We start from the raw sequence: 14397 nt of genomic DNA on the forward strand, positions 1-14397 counted from the left end.
GAGTATGGGGATCGTCACTGAGTGTGAGGATCGTCACTGAGTGTGGGGATCGTCACTGAGTGTGAGGATCGTCACTGAGTGTGAGGATCGTCACTGAGTGTGAGGATCGTCACTGAGTGTGGGGATCGTCACTGAGTGTGAGGATCGTCACTGAGTGTGAGGATCGTCACTGAGTGTGAGGATCGTCACTGAGTGTGAGGATCGTCACTGAGTGTGAGGATCGTCACTGAGTGTGAGGATCGTCACTGAGTGTGAGGATCGTCACTGAGTATGGGGATCGTCACTGAGTATGGGGATCGTCACTGAGTGTGGGGATCGTCACTGAGTGTGAGGATCGTCACTGAGTGTGGGGATCGTCACTGAGTGTGAGGATCGTCACTGAGTGTGAGGATCGTCACTGAGTGTGGGGATCGTCACTGAGTGTGAGGATCGTCACTGAGTGTGGGGATCGTCACTGAGTGTGAGGATCGTCACTGAGTGTGAGGATCGTCACTGAGTGTGAGGATCGTCACTGAGTGTGAGGATCGTCACTGAGTGTGGGGATCGTCACTGAGTGTGAGGATCGTCACTGAGTGTGGGGATCGTCACTGAGTGTGAGGATCGTCACTGAGTGTGGGGATCGTCACTGAGTGTGAGGATCGTCACTGAGTGTGAGGATCGTTACTGAGTGTGGGGATCGTCACTGAGTGTGAGGATCGTCACTGAGTGTGGGGATCGTCACTGAGTGTGAGGATCGTCACTGAGTGTGAGGATCGTCACTGAGTGTGAGGATCGTCACTGAGTGTGAGGATCGTCACTGAGTGTGAGGATCGTCACTGAGTGTGGGGATCGTCACTGAGTGTGAGGATCGTCACTGAGTGTGGGGATCGTCACTGAGTGTGAGGATCGTCACTGAGTGTGAGGATCGTCACTGAGTGTGAGGATCGTCACTGAGTGTGGGGATCGTCACTGAGTGTGAGGATCGTCACTGAGTGTGAGGATCGTCACTGAGTGTGAGGATCGTCACTGAGTGTGAGGATCGTCACTGAGTGTGAGGATCGTCACTGAGTGTGAGGATCGTCACTGAGTGTGAGGATCGTCACTGAGTGTGGGGATCGTCACTGAGTGTGAGGATCGTCACTGAGTGTGAGGATCGTCACTGAGTGTGAGGATCGTCACTGAGTATTGGGATCGTCACTGAGTGTTTGGGTTGTCTCTATGTAAGGGTCGTCGCTTACTTGCTGGGAGTGACCCAGGCATCCACGACCTCATAGGTGTATTCCTGGTTGTGAGTATCGTAGTGGTGTTGCTGTTGGGATCCTGAATTCTGATCCCGCTTCCCCTCATCCCCTGGCGTCGTTGCCGCAGGCGTCTGCTCATATGCCGACTCCTCGGCGTCGTAAGGAGTGATATTGGCGTACACTTGGCTGTGAAGATTCTCATACACTGGATCCTCGTGATGGAGTTTCGAAGGTAATCTGCTGAGATTAAGGTAAGTATGATCTTCCTTCTGATCTCTGCTCGCTTGTGCTGTTACGAAGTCCTGACCAGGGATCGAGAAGGGGTCGATGTACTGTGGAGAGTCGCGATCAAAAGTATGTTTTCCATTCGCGGTATCCACCTGCTTCGAGGGATTCCTCCGTAAAATATGAGACCTCTCTGACGAAGGGGGTTCCTCTTGACGTGTACCACCACCTTCAGCGTTTCCTGTATCAGCGCCGCGTCGAGCCGTCGAGTATTTCAGTCGACGACGGAGGTAGAAAGCGTAGCCGAGTGACATCAAGAGCACCAGAATCAACAGAGCAAAGCCAGTGCCGATCCCTGCATGCACGGCTTTCTTGTTATATGTCTCTGGCGTTACCACAGGTAGTGGTGTGATTACCTGCGTGGTGCTGGTGGTGGGGGTGGACGAGGTTGTCGTAAGAGGCATTGTTGAAAAATTAAGTCTTTTCGGCGCAAGTTCAATTTGCGACATGATGCCTGTAGATAGAAAAACAAATTAACATCAAGAGAGTAATGTTTGTCAGCGTGATAATAAGCAAGTGATTGAATCCGTAAAATAGACTAAATGCAAACACACAGATCATTGGGGGAATGTGATGACGTAACTGTCCAAGAGTTTGAAAGGAAAGAAGCTAATGGAGAAATGTTCACCAGGAAAATGTTTCGCTCAGTGTGGACCACGTAGGTGCTCTCACCTGGTCGTGGTGGTGCTCACAACTGGACGTGGTGGTGCTCACACCTGGACGTGATGGTGCTCACACCTGCTACCGGTGGCGCTCACACCTGGTTGCTGTGGTGTTTCCACGTGATAGTTGCATGCTTCTGTTGTTTCACCTAATTCAAATTTACCTGCAAGAAATAAATGTATTATATATATATATATATATATATATATATATATATATATATATATATATATATATATATATATATATATATATATATATATATATATATATATATATATATATATATATAATCATTCACTCCACTGTTTTGCTAGAGGCGCGGTTACACTACAGTCATAAAACACCCACAAGTGGCTTCAAAAACAACCATATGAGGCTTCACAAACACACAAAAGGCTTCACAGACGCCCACAAAAGCTTCATAAACACCCACACGCTTCACAAACCCAAACCCTGCAAGAGGCTTCACAAACAAACCCCCACAAGAGACTTCACAAACAGTATTCAAAACACAACAGAAAACGACAATATAACATTTTCTCTTACGGACGTTAATCCTTCAAACGTTTTCTGTATCCGTTCTTTGTATTTTTTTTATGTATTTTAAATAAATTTATGATATTCCAACACCCTCAAATTTCAGAAATTTTTTGAAAAAAAACAAAAAGAATCTTTGCAGTCAATGCTTTGAGTTTTATTGTAGTTTACCCATAAAAATATAGTTATCATAGTTTGCCCTTCCAAACTTTATTATAGTGACCTTCATTTTTATTGCAGTTAGCCCTGTAAAGTCTTATTTCAACAAGTCATTTAAACTTTATTATTCTTAACACCCCAAAGTTTTTTTTAATTAAGTACCTCAGACTTTATTATAGTTAAGCCCCTTAAGTTTATTTTAATTACCCTTCTAAACTTTATTACAGTTATCGTCTCAAGCTCGTACTCAACCTCTTACTCAACCTCTTACTCAACAGGATGTAGTGTTTGTGCACCTCAACAGCAGCTACATTAGCAGCAACAGCACACTCTGCAGTTGCGTTTACAGCAACAGCACACACTGCACCTGTATTCACATCAACAGCACACACAGCACCTGTATTCACATCAACAGCACACACAGCCGTTGCATTAACAGCAGAAGCACACACGGCCGTTACATTAACAGCAGCAGCACACACAGCCGTTGCATTAACAGCAGCAGCACACACAGCCGTTGCATTAACAGCAGCAGCACACACAGCCGTTGCATTAACAGCAGAAGCACACACAGCCGTTGCATTAACAGCAGCAGCACACAGCCGTTGCATTAACAGCAGCAGCACACACAGCCGTTGTATTAACATCAGAAGCACACACAGCTGTTGCATTAGCAGCAGCACACACAGCCGTTGCATTAACAGCAACAGCACACACAACCGTTGCATTAACAACAGCAGCACACACAGCCGTTGCATTAACAGCAACAGCACACACAGCCGTTGCATTAACAGCAGCAGCACACACAGGCAAGTAGATCTAAAACTCGCATGTAAATCTCAAGTGTTCTGGGTTTTCTATCCCATCGCCAGTGAGTAGCTGAGGTCTTAGACTATCCATGTGTACCTAGCTGTGGTGGTCTTAGACCATCCATGTGTACCTAACTGTGGTGGTCTTAGACCATCCATGTGTACCTAACTGTGGTGGTCTTAGACCATCCATATGTACCTAACTGTGGTGGTCTTAGACCATCCATGTGTACCTAACTGTGGTGGTTTTAGACCATCCATATGTACCTAACTATGGTGGTGTTAGACCATCCATGTGTACCTAACTGTGGTGGTGTTAGACCATCAGTGTAAAGAAGATTGTTCCAGTCACAATGCCGTGACTGGAACAATACAGTCTTGCAGTGTCTGCAATGGAAGACACTGTCATGTAGATTCGGGTGTCATCTGCAAAGGAAGACGCGGTGCTGTGGCTGACATCCTTGTCTATGTCAGATAAGAGGATGAGAAACAAGATGGGAGCGAGTACTGTGCCTTGTGGAACAGAGCTTTTCACCGTAGCCGCCTCAGACTTTACTCTGTTGACTACTACTCTTTGTGTTCTGTTTGTGAGGAAATTATAGACCCATCTACCAACTTTTCCTGTTATGCCTTTAGCACGCATTTTGTGAGCTATTACGCCATGGCCTTCGACAAGTGTGACCAAGGCGTAATAGCGCACAAAATGCGTGCTAAAGGAATAACAGGAAAAGTTGGTAGATGGATCTATAATTTCCTCACCAACAGAATACAAAGAGTAGTAGTCAACAAAGTCTGAATCGGCTACGGTGAAAAGCTCTGTTCCACAAGGCACAGTACTCGCTCCCATCTTGTTTCTCATCCTCATATCTGCCATAGACAAGGATGTCAGCCACAGCACCGTGTCTTCCTTTGCAGATGACACCCGAATCTGCATGACAGTGTCTTCCATTGCAGACACTGCAAGGCTCCAGGCGGACATCAACCAAATCTTTCAGTGGGCTTCAGAAAACAATATGAAGTTCAACGATGAGAAATTTCAATTACTCCGATATGGTAAACATGAAGAAATTAAAACTTCATTAGAGTACAAAACAAATTCCTTTCACAAAATAGAACGAGAAAGCAACGTGAAAGACCTGGGAGTGATCCGACGTTTGGGTCCGACTTGGACCATTTACAAGTCACAGAAGAGGTAGGGATTGGAAGAGAATACAAGATCAGATCAGGTCACGAGTGTTCTGAAGTTTGGAGCATTTGACAGTGTAATCAGAAAGGTAGGCATCTATACTGAGACAAAGCCACGACTACCATTCATGTTTGGAAAGCTGTGCATAAGATATGTTTTAACAAGATGACGTCTGTGCAGGCTAGTGTTTATGTTCCCACTCTTATGGGTCATTAGTTCTGCAGTGATCGTTTTTCTTGTCCTTAGACTTACTTCACTTATACTTTAATACTATTATACTACCACTACTACCACGACAACCAATACTACTATTAGTGTGTCGCTTCGTTCCCCTTGTGCCACTACCACTACTCCCCCTACTTACAACTACCACTACTCCCCCTACTTACAACTACCACTACTCCCCCTATTTACCACTACCACTACTCCCCCTACTTGCCACTACCACTACTCCCCCTACTTGCCACTACCACTACTCCCCCTACTTGCCACTACCACTACTCCCCCTACTTGCCACTACCACTACTCCCCCTACTTGCCACTACCACTACTCCCCTTACCACTACCACTACTCCCCCTACTTGCCACTACCACTACTCCCCCTTACCACTCCCACTACTCCCCCTATTTACCACTACCACTACTCCCCCTATTTACCACTACCACTACTCCCCTACTTACCACTACTACTACTACTTCTACTGTCAGCATTATCTCTACCACTACTTCTCCACTTCCTTCTTTCCTCCTCTTTTTGTCCCGTCACTCTCCCCCTCCGCTATGTATACTGGCTCCCTCACCTTCGTGTGTTATTGTGACTTGTAAATAATCCAAGTCGGACCGAAAAGTTGTTATAAGCTTCTCTCTCTTATGTGCGAGTTATGTGTATCATGAGTGTTGCTGACTGTGGTCGTCGTACTCTTTACTGAACTTCACTTGTGGTGGTCGTACACTTTACTGAACTTCACTTGTGGTGGTTGTACACTTTACTGAACTTCACTTGTGGTGGTCGTACACTTTACTGAACTTCACTTGTGGTGGTCGTACACTTTACTGAACTTCACTTGTGGTGGTACACTTTACTGAACTTCACTTGTAGTGGTCGTACACTTTACTGAACTTCACTTGTGGTGGTCGTACACTTTACTGAACGATTCTAGAGTCATTTTTTTAGGTGATTTTGTCGTCTTGATGCAGTCACTGAAGAGACGTCAGTACGTCTTGATATTGTCACTAAACAGACGCCAGTACGTCTTGATACAGTCACTAAACAGTCGTCAGTACGTCTTGATACAGTCACTAAACAGTCGTCAGTACGTCTTGATACAGTCAAAGAACAGATATCATGATAACTTCAGAATCCCCTATCTCTCGTGTAAGAGGGTCCACACGGGTTTAGCGTGATGTTCTAGTGGGTTTAGGAACGATTGGTGCACATTTGTTCCTGGAAGGTTTAGTTCAGCACCAAAGCTCCGTGTACTCACATGCGACATATAGAAAGTCCAGATTTCCACAAAAAAAAAATCTCTAATGTAGATCGATACCTTCTATCTCGGCCCAGTAATGTGACCCAGTAGTTACAGAATTAACCTCACCAGATGAGCGTAAGATGTCCCGTGTGAGTAGTTGCAGCAGCTAGATGCGTCCCGTGAAGACCAGAGAACAAAACCATTCCAGATGCAATTCGCGATCCACAGAAATTGTTCAGCAGAGACACAGAGAGAGAGAGAGTGAGAACAGGATAGGAGCCACGGGGCTGTGAGACTTACTGTCCACATCAGTGACACAACACAGGAAGGATGAACTGATAACTGCTAGTAGTGCCAGGCTCTCAAAGGTGCCAAATGCACTTTTAAAGAACTGTGGCTTTGACAAACATATCAGTAGAGGATTTGGTAGATGGAAAATGTAATTTACAAAGGGCCTTAAGACAGACAAGAGCAGTTTTTAAAGATATGAGAATAATCCGTCTTCCTCCACACGACTTTCATGTCAAATCCAGTTTCAGGCATATTTAGAAATCTTGAACTTTGAATGATGATTTCTAAACGAAGATTTAGAATATTTAGCAACAAAATTAGAGCATAGAACTCTTATATAATTGTATTCATTAATTCGTGAAAAATTTTGGATGTTGGAATAGTGTTGTTTTATATTCATGTGATTTTATTTACTTTGGGTCTTTAACTTGTCTTTTGGCACTCTCAGTGTGGCTCTTTGTGACTAATGTGGCTCTTTGTGACTAATGTGGCTCTTTGTGACTAATGTGGCTCTTTGTGACTAATGTGGCTCTTTGTGACTATTGTGGCTCTTTGTGACTAATGTGGCTCTTTGTGACTAATGTGGCTCTTTGTGACTAATGTGGCTCTTTGTGACTAATGTGGCTCTTTGTGACTAATGTGGCTCTTTGTGACTAATGTGGCTCTTTGTGACTATTGTGGCTCTTTGTGACTATTGTGGCTCTTTGTGACTATTGTGGCTCTTTGTGACTAATGTGGCTCTTTGTGACTATTGTGGCTCTTTGTGACTATTGTGGCTCTTTGTGACTATTGTGGCTCTTTGTGACTATTGTGGCTCTTTGTGACTATTGTGGCTCTTTGTGACTATTGTGGCTCTTTGTGACTAATGTGGCTCTTTGTGACTATTGTGGCTCTTTGTGACTAATGTGGCTCCTTGTGACTAATGTGGCTCTTTGTGACTATTGTGGCTCTTTGTGACTAATGTGGCTCTTTGTGACTAATGTGGCTCTTTGTGACTATTGTGGCTCTTTGTGACTAATGTGGCTCTTTGTGACTATTGTGGCTCTTTGTGACTAATGTGGCTCTTTGTGACTATTGTGGCTCTTTGTGACTAATGTGGCTCTTTGTGACTATTGTGGCTCTTTGTGACTATTGTGGCTCTTTGTGACTAATGTGGCTCTTTGTGACTATTGTGGCTCTTTGTGACTATTGTGGCTCTTTGTGACTATTGTGGCTCTTTGTGACTAATGTGGCTCTTTGTGACTAATGTGGCTCTTTGTGACTATTGTGGCTCTTTGTGACTAATGTGGCTCTTTGTGACTATTGTGGCTCTTTGTGACTATTGTGGCTCTTTGTGACTATTGTGGCTCTTTGTGACTAATGTGGCTCTTTGTGACTATTGTGGCTCTTTGTGACTATTGTGGCTCTTTGTGACTAATGTGGCTCTTTGTGACTATTGTGGCTCTTTGTGACTATTGTGGCTCTTTGTGACTATTGTGGCTCTTTGTGACTATTGTGGCTCTTTGTGACTAATGTGCCTCTTTGTGACTATTGTGGCTCTTTGTGACTAATGTGGCTCTTTGTGACTATTGTGGCTCTTTGTGACTATTGTGGCTCTTTGTGACTAATGTGGCTCTTTGTGACTAATGTGGCTCTTTGTGACTATTGTGGCTCTTTGTGACTATTGTGGCTCTTTGTGACTATTGTGGCTCTTTGTGACTATTGTGGCTCTTTGTGACTAATGTGGCTCTATGTGACTATTGTGGCTCTTTGTGACTATTGTGGCTCTTTGTGACTATTGTGGCTCTTTGTGACTATTGTGGCTCTTTGTGACTATTGTGGCTCTTTGTGACTATTGTGGCTCTTTGTGACTATTGTGGCTCTTTGTGACTAATGTGGCTCTTTGTGACTATTGTGGCTCTTTGTGACTATTGTGGCTCTTTGTGACTATTGTGGCTCTTTGTGACTATTGTGGCTCTTTGTGACTAATGTGGCTCTTTGTGACTATTGTGGCTCTTTGTGACTATTGTGGCTCTTTGTGACTAATGTGGCTCTATGTGACTATTGTGGCTCTTTGTGACTATTGTGGCTCTTTGTGACTATTGTGGCTCTTTGTGACTATTGTGGCTCTTTGTGACTATTGTGGCTCTTTGTGACTATTGTGGCTCTTTGTGACTAATGTGGCTCTTTGTGACTATTGTGGCTCTTTGTGACTATTGTGGCTCTTTGTGACTATTGTGGCTCTTTGTGACTATTGTGGCTCTTTGTGACTAATGTGGCTCTATGTGACTATTGTGGCTCTTTGTGACTATTGTGGCTCTTTGTGACTATTGTGGCTCTTTGTGACTATTGTGGCTCTTTGTGACTATTGTGGCTCTTTGTGACTAATGTGGCTCTTTGTGACTATTGTGGCTCTTTGTGACTAATGTGGCTCTTTGTGACTAATGTGGCTCTTTGTGACTAATGTGGCTCTTTGTGACTATTGTGGCTCTTTGTGACTATTGTGGCTCTTTGTGACTAATGTGGCTCTTTGTGACTATTGTGGCTCTTTGTGACTATTGTGGCTCTTTGTGACTAATGTGGCTCTTTGTGACTATTGTGGCTCTTTGTGACTATTGTGGCTCTTTGTGACTATTGTGGCTCTTTGTGACTATTGTGGCTCTTTGTGACTAATGTGGCTCTTTGTGACTATTGTGGCTCTTTGTGACTATTGTGGCTCTTTGTGACTATTGTGGCTCTTTGTGACTAATGTGGCTCTTTGTGACTATTGTGGCTCTTTGTGACTATTGTGGCTCTTTGTGACTATTGTGGCTCTTTGTGACTATTGTGGCTCTTTGTGACTATTGTGGCTCTTTGTGACTATTGTGGCTCTTTGTGACTATTGTGGCTCTTTGTGACTATTGTGGCTCTTTGTGACTATTGTGGCTCTTTGTGACTAATGTGGCTCTTTGTGACTATTGTGGCTCTTTGTGACTATTGTGGCTCTTTGTGACTATTGTGGCTCTTTGTGACTATTGTGGCTCTTTGTGACGTGGTGACGTGTACTTAGCTCTGTGAAGACCTGTTTGTGTGCTCTTGAGTGGTGACCTGTACTTCGAGTGCTGACCTATACTTAACTCTGTGAAGAAGTGTCTTGTTTGCTCCCGTGGACTGAACCAAGATGCCCTCCATCGAGCAACTTTACCAGCAACTTAAGGAAGAATTGAGGGCAGCGAAGATGGAGATACGGCGATTGACCGAGGAAAACAAGAGGATTCGTAGTAGTCCTCCTGTTTCGAGTCCTCAGGTCAAGAAGGGATCGTGGTCAGTGGCTGGACAGCAGGGGACGACGAAGTTGACGATCAAGAAGACGAATGGAAAGCCAGAAACGATGAAGAAGAAAGAGACTGCTGTGGAAACTCCCGTGGAAACCTCCAACGCATTCTCGGTGCTACCCGACGAATGTGAGTCTACTACTGGGATCGTCACGACGAACGACAACAAGGAAGGTAAGAATATTGTTGTTGTTGGGGATAGCCAGGTTAGATACATGGATAAGGCATTCTGCTTGAAGGACAGGAGTAGGAGACAAAGGGCATGCTTTCCTGGGGCTGGGATGGAGAACATTGTTAGCCGGCTTGACAACATCATGAACGGTAATGGGATCAATCCTATTATTTGCCTCAGTGCTGGAGGCAATGATGTAGGCAAGCGTAGAAGTGAGGATTTAGTTAGAAAGTTCAGGACAGCTATAGACATGATTAGGAAGAAGGGGGGGGCGCCCTGTTATATGTGGCATTTTGCCAAGAAGAGGTGTTGGTAATGAATGGTTGTCCAGAGCAATTGGTATTAATTGTTGGCTGGATAAACACTGTAAGGATAATGCAGTACCATTCATTGACAACTGGGACAACTTCTATGGCCGAAATGACATGTATGCCAGGGATGGGGTTCACTTATCCAGGGCAGGTGTGGGTTTTCTTGCTAACTCAGTTGAGGGGGTTGTTAGGACTTTAAACTAGGATTAGTTAGAGGTATGGGTTTAGAAATGATTAATAATGAGTATGGATATATTGACTTATGCTCTGATATTAAGAATCTTAATAGTAACTGTCATGGAGTAACTCTGGGTAATGATAATTTCAGAAATTGTGTAAAAACAAAGATGAATAGGAAAAATGTGCAGAAGAAAAAACATATGATGGTATTTTATGCTAACAGTCGAAGTGCAAGAAATAAAATTAATGAACTACGTTTGGTAGCATGTGCTGGGAACTTTGATATCATTGCATTAACTGAAACGTGGTATGATTTAAAGAGTCGGGATATGACTGCTGAGTGTAATATTCAGGGATTTAAGTTATTCAATGTGGATAGATGTAATGGGAAGGGGGGAGGAGTTGCATTGTATGTTCGAGAAAATATTAATTGTTGCATAAAAACAGGTATAAAAATAGATGGAGCAGTAACAGAGTCTGTTTGGGTAGAGTTCGTGGAGGGTCAAGAAAAACTAATTCTAGGTGTAATATACCGACCTCCAGGCTTGGATCACGATAGAGGGAGACTTCCTTGGGACGAAATTGTTAGGGCTTCTGGACACAGTAACGTAGTCATAGTAGGGGACTTTAACTTTAGCCAAATTGACTGGAATTCTTTGATAGGTAATCTAGAGTCCAGTGACTTCATGGAAACAGTTCAGGACTGTTTTCTGAAACAGAGTGTAACTGAACCTACCAGGGGTAATAATTTGCTAGACCTAGTCTTGTCAAATAAGGAAACACTCGTGAATAATCTGGAGATCACTGAAGAGCTTGGCGCAAGTGATCACAAATCCATCACCTTTAGCATTGTTAGGTAAGACACATATGCAACAGTTAGGTATCTTTATTTCGAAACGTTTCGCCTACACAGTAGGCTTCTTCAGTCGAGTACAGAAAAGTTGATAGAAGCAGAAGATACTTGAAGACGATGTAATCAGTCCATCACCCTTAAAGTTTTGAGGTGGTCAGTCCCTCAGTCTGGAGAAGAGCATTGTTCCGTTGTCTGAAACAATATGAAGTTGAAGTGACAGAATGGAGCTTTATATAGTGCCAGGAGGTGAGACGTAACAATCTGTCGGTATTTTATACCATTTTAATGTTCATTCTGTCAGACACTGCAACACAAGGGTATCTTGGTACAGACCATCAACTTCGACAACCTCTACTAGTGAGAACGGCTGGGTTTGAGAGGGACCTGCCCTCCCAAAGCAACCTACGTCTCACCTCCTGGCACTATATAAAGCCCCATTCTGTCACTTCAACTTCATATTGTTTCAGACAACGGAACAATGCTCTTCTCCAGACTGAGGGACTGACCACCTCAAAACTTTAAGGGTGATGGACTGATTACATCGTCTTCATGTATCTTCTGCTTCTATCAACTTTTCTGTACTCGACTGAAAAAGCCTACTGTGTAGGCGAAACGTTTCGAAATAAAGATACCTAACTGTTGCGTATGTGTCTTACCTAACAATCTGTCGGTATTTTATACCATTTTAATGTTCACCTTTAGCATTAATTGGGAATGCAAGAATAATGATAATACAGTAAAAATCCCCGATTTTCGTTCTGCCGATTATAATGGACTTAGGGAACATCTGTCTAATCTTGATTGGGGTTATCTAGCTAATGATTTTATTGACGATAATCATACTTATGAATATGAAGGGATCTGCTTTTATGATTGTTTTCTTAATGATGTACACAGTGCCCAGAGTATATACATTCCCCAGAGAGAAATTAGGTCTAATAATAACGATCCCAAATGGGTTAACAGGAGGCTAAAGCATCTATTAGGGGAGAAAAGGGGAATTTATAGGCGCATCAGAAGAGGAGAGGTTAACCTTACTGACCAATATGTTCAGCTTAAAAGAGAAGTAAAAAAGGCGATTAGAAAGGCTAAACGTGACTATGAAATTAGAGTCGCTAATGAATCAAAGACTAATCCAAAGGGGTTCTTTCAAGTGTATAGGACGAAGGTGAAGGAAAAAGTAGGACCTCTGAAATCTGGGAATGGACAGCTGACGGATAATGAACTGGAAATGTGTTCCTTATTTAATGACTATTTTTTGTCAGTTTTTACAAAGGAAGATGTAAATGAGATTCCAGTAATTAACAATTATTTAGTTCCTGATGAATTTAAGTTAACTAATATTACTGTCACGAGGGACATGGTTATTAAACAGATAGACAAACTGAAACAAAATAAGTCCCCGGGACCCGATGAGTTGTTTTCAAGGGTACTTAAGGAATGCAAGATGGAGCTTAGTCAGCCATTAACGAGTGTATTCAATGCGTCCATCCTTACCAGTGTTGTGCCAGAGATGTGGAAGATGGCTAATGTGGTTCCTATATTCAAATCAGGGGATTGAACATTAAAATGGTATAAAATACCGACAGGTTGTTGGGTAAGACACATATGCAACAGTTAGGTATCTTTATTATGAAACGTTTCGCTTACACAGTAGGCTTCTTCAGTCAAGTACAGAAAAGTTGATAGAAGCAGAAGATACTTGAAGACGATGTAATCAGTCCATCACCCTTAAAGTTTTGAGGTGGTCAGTCCCTCAGTCTGGAGAAGAGCATTGTTCCATAGTATGAAACAATATGGAGAAGAAGTGACAGGATGGAGCTTTTTATAGCGCCAAGAGGTGAGACGTAGGAGAGGTAAGAACTCAGATGTTGAGAGGTCCCTCTCAAATCCAGCCCCTCTCACTAGTGGAAGTTGTCGAAGTTGATTGCAGGTCTGTACCAAGATACCCTTGTGTTGCAGTGTCTGACAGATTGAACATTAAAATGGTATAAAATACCGACAGGTTGTTGGGTAAGACACATATGCAACAGTTAGGTATCTTTATTATGAAACGTTTCGCCTACACAGTAGGCTTCTTCAGTCAAGTACAGAAAAGTTGATAGAAGCAGAAGATACTTGAAGACGATGTAATCAGTCCATCACCCTTAAAGTTTTGAGGTGGTCAGTCCCTCAGTCTGGAGAAGAGCATTGTTCCATAGTATGAAACAATATGGAGATGAAGTGACAGGATGGAGCTTTTTATAGCGCCAAGAGGTGAGACGTAGGAGAGGTAAGAACTCAGATGTTGAGAGGTCCCTCTCAAATCCAGCCCCTCTCACTAGTGGAAGTTGTCGAAGTTGATTGCAGGTCTGTACCAAGATACCCTTGTGTTGCAGTGTCTGACAGATTGAACATTAAAATGGTATAAAATGCCGACAGGTTGTTGGGTAAGACACATATGCAACAGTTAGGTATCTTTATTTCGATTTCGAAACGTTTCGCCTACACAGTAGGCTTCTTCAGTCAAGTACAGAAAAGTTGATAGAAGCAGAAGATACTTGAAGACGATGTAATCAGTCCATCACCCTTAAAGTTTTGAGGTGGTCAGTCCCTCAGTCTGGAGAAGAGCATTGTTCCATAGTATGAAACAATATGGAGAAGAAGTGACAGGATGGAGCTTTTTATAGCGCCAAGAGGTGAGACGTAGGAGAGGTAAGAACTCAGATGTTGAGAGGTCCCTCTCAAATCCAGCCCCTCTCACTAGTGGAAGTTGTCGAAGTTGATTGCAGGTCTGTACCAAGATACCCTTGTGTTGCAGTGTCTGACAGATTGAACATTAAAATGGTATAAAATACCGACAGGTTGTTGGGTAAGACACATATGCAACAGTTAGGTATCTTTATTATGAAACGTTTCGCCTACACAGTAGGCTTCTTCAGTCAAGTACAGAAAAGTCTCACCTCTTGGCGCTATAAAAAGCTCCA

General features: G+C 43.2%; 1 protein-coding gene across 1 annotated transcript; it reads right to left on the reverse strand.

The window, feature by feature from the left end:
- Positions 1 to 1038: 1038 nt before the first annotated feature.
- On the reverse strand, positions 1039 to 6639 carry LOC128692169 (uncharacterized). The gene is made up of 3 exons (XM_053781248.2): positions 6458 to 6639; positions 2178 to 2331; positions 1039 to 1959 (listed from the first exon to the last, which is right to left on the reverse strand). Exon 3 carries the CDS (start codon positions 1952 to 1954, stop codon positions 1214 to 1216), a length of 741 nt encoding a protein of 246 aa, XP_053637223.2. The 5' UTR covers positions 1955 to 1959; positions 2178 to 2331; positions 6458 to 6639; the 3' UTR covers positions 1039 to 1213.
- Positions 6640 to 14397: the final 7758 nt, after the last annotated feature.

This window comes from Cherax quadricarinatus, chromosome 15, assembly GCF_038502225.1.
Source record: "Cherax quadricarinatus isolate ZL_2023a chromosome 15, ASM3850222v1, whole genome shotgun sequence".
NCBI classification, from domain to species: domain Eukaryota; kingdom Metazoa; phylum Arthropoda; class Malacostraca; order Decapoda; family Parastacidae; genus Cherax; species Cherax quadricarinatus.

What these genes read in the sequence shown, in the direction of transcription:
- LOC128692169 (XM_053781248.2), bottom strand. Translation starts at nt 1,954, where the DNA reads ATGTCGCAAATTGAACTTGCGCCGAAAAGACTTAATTTTTCAACAATG.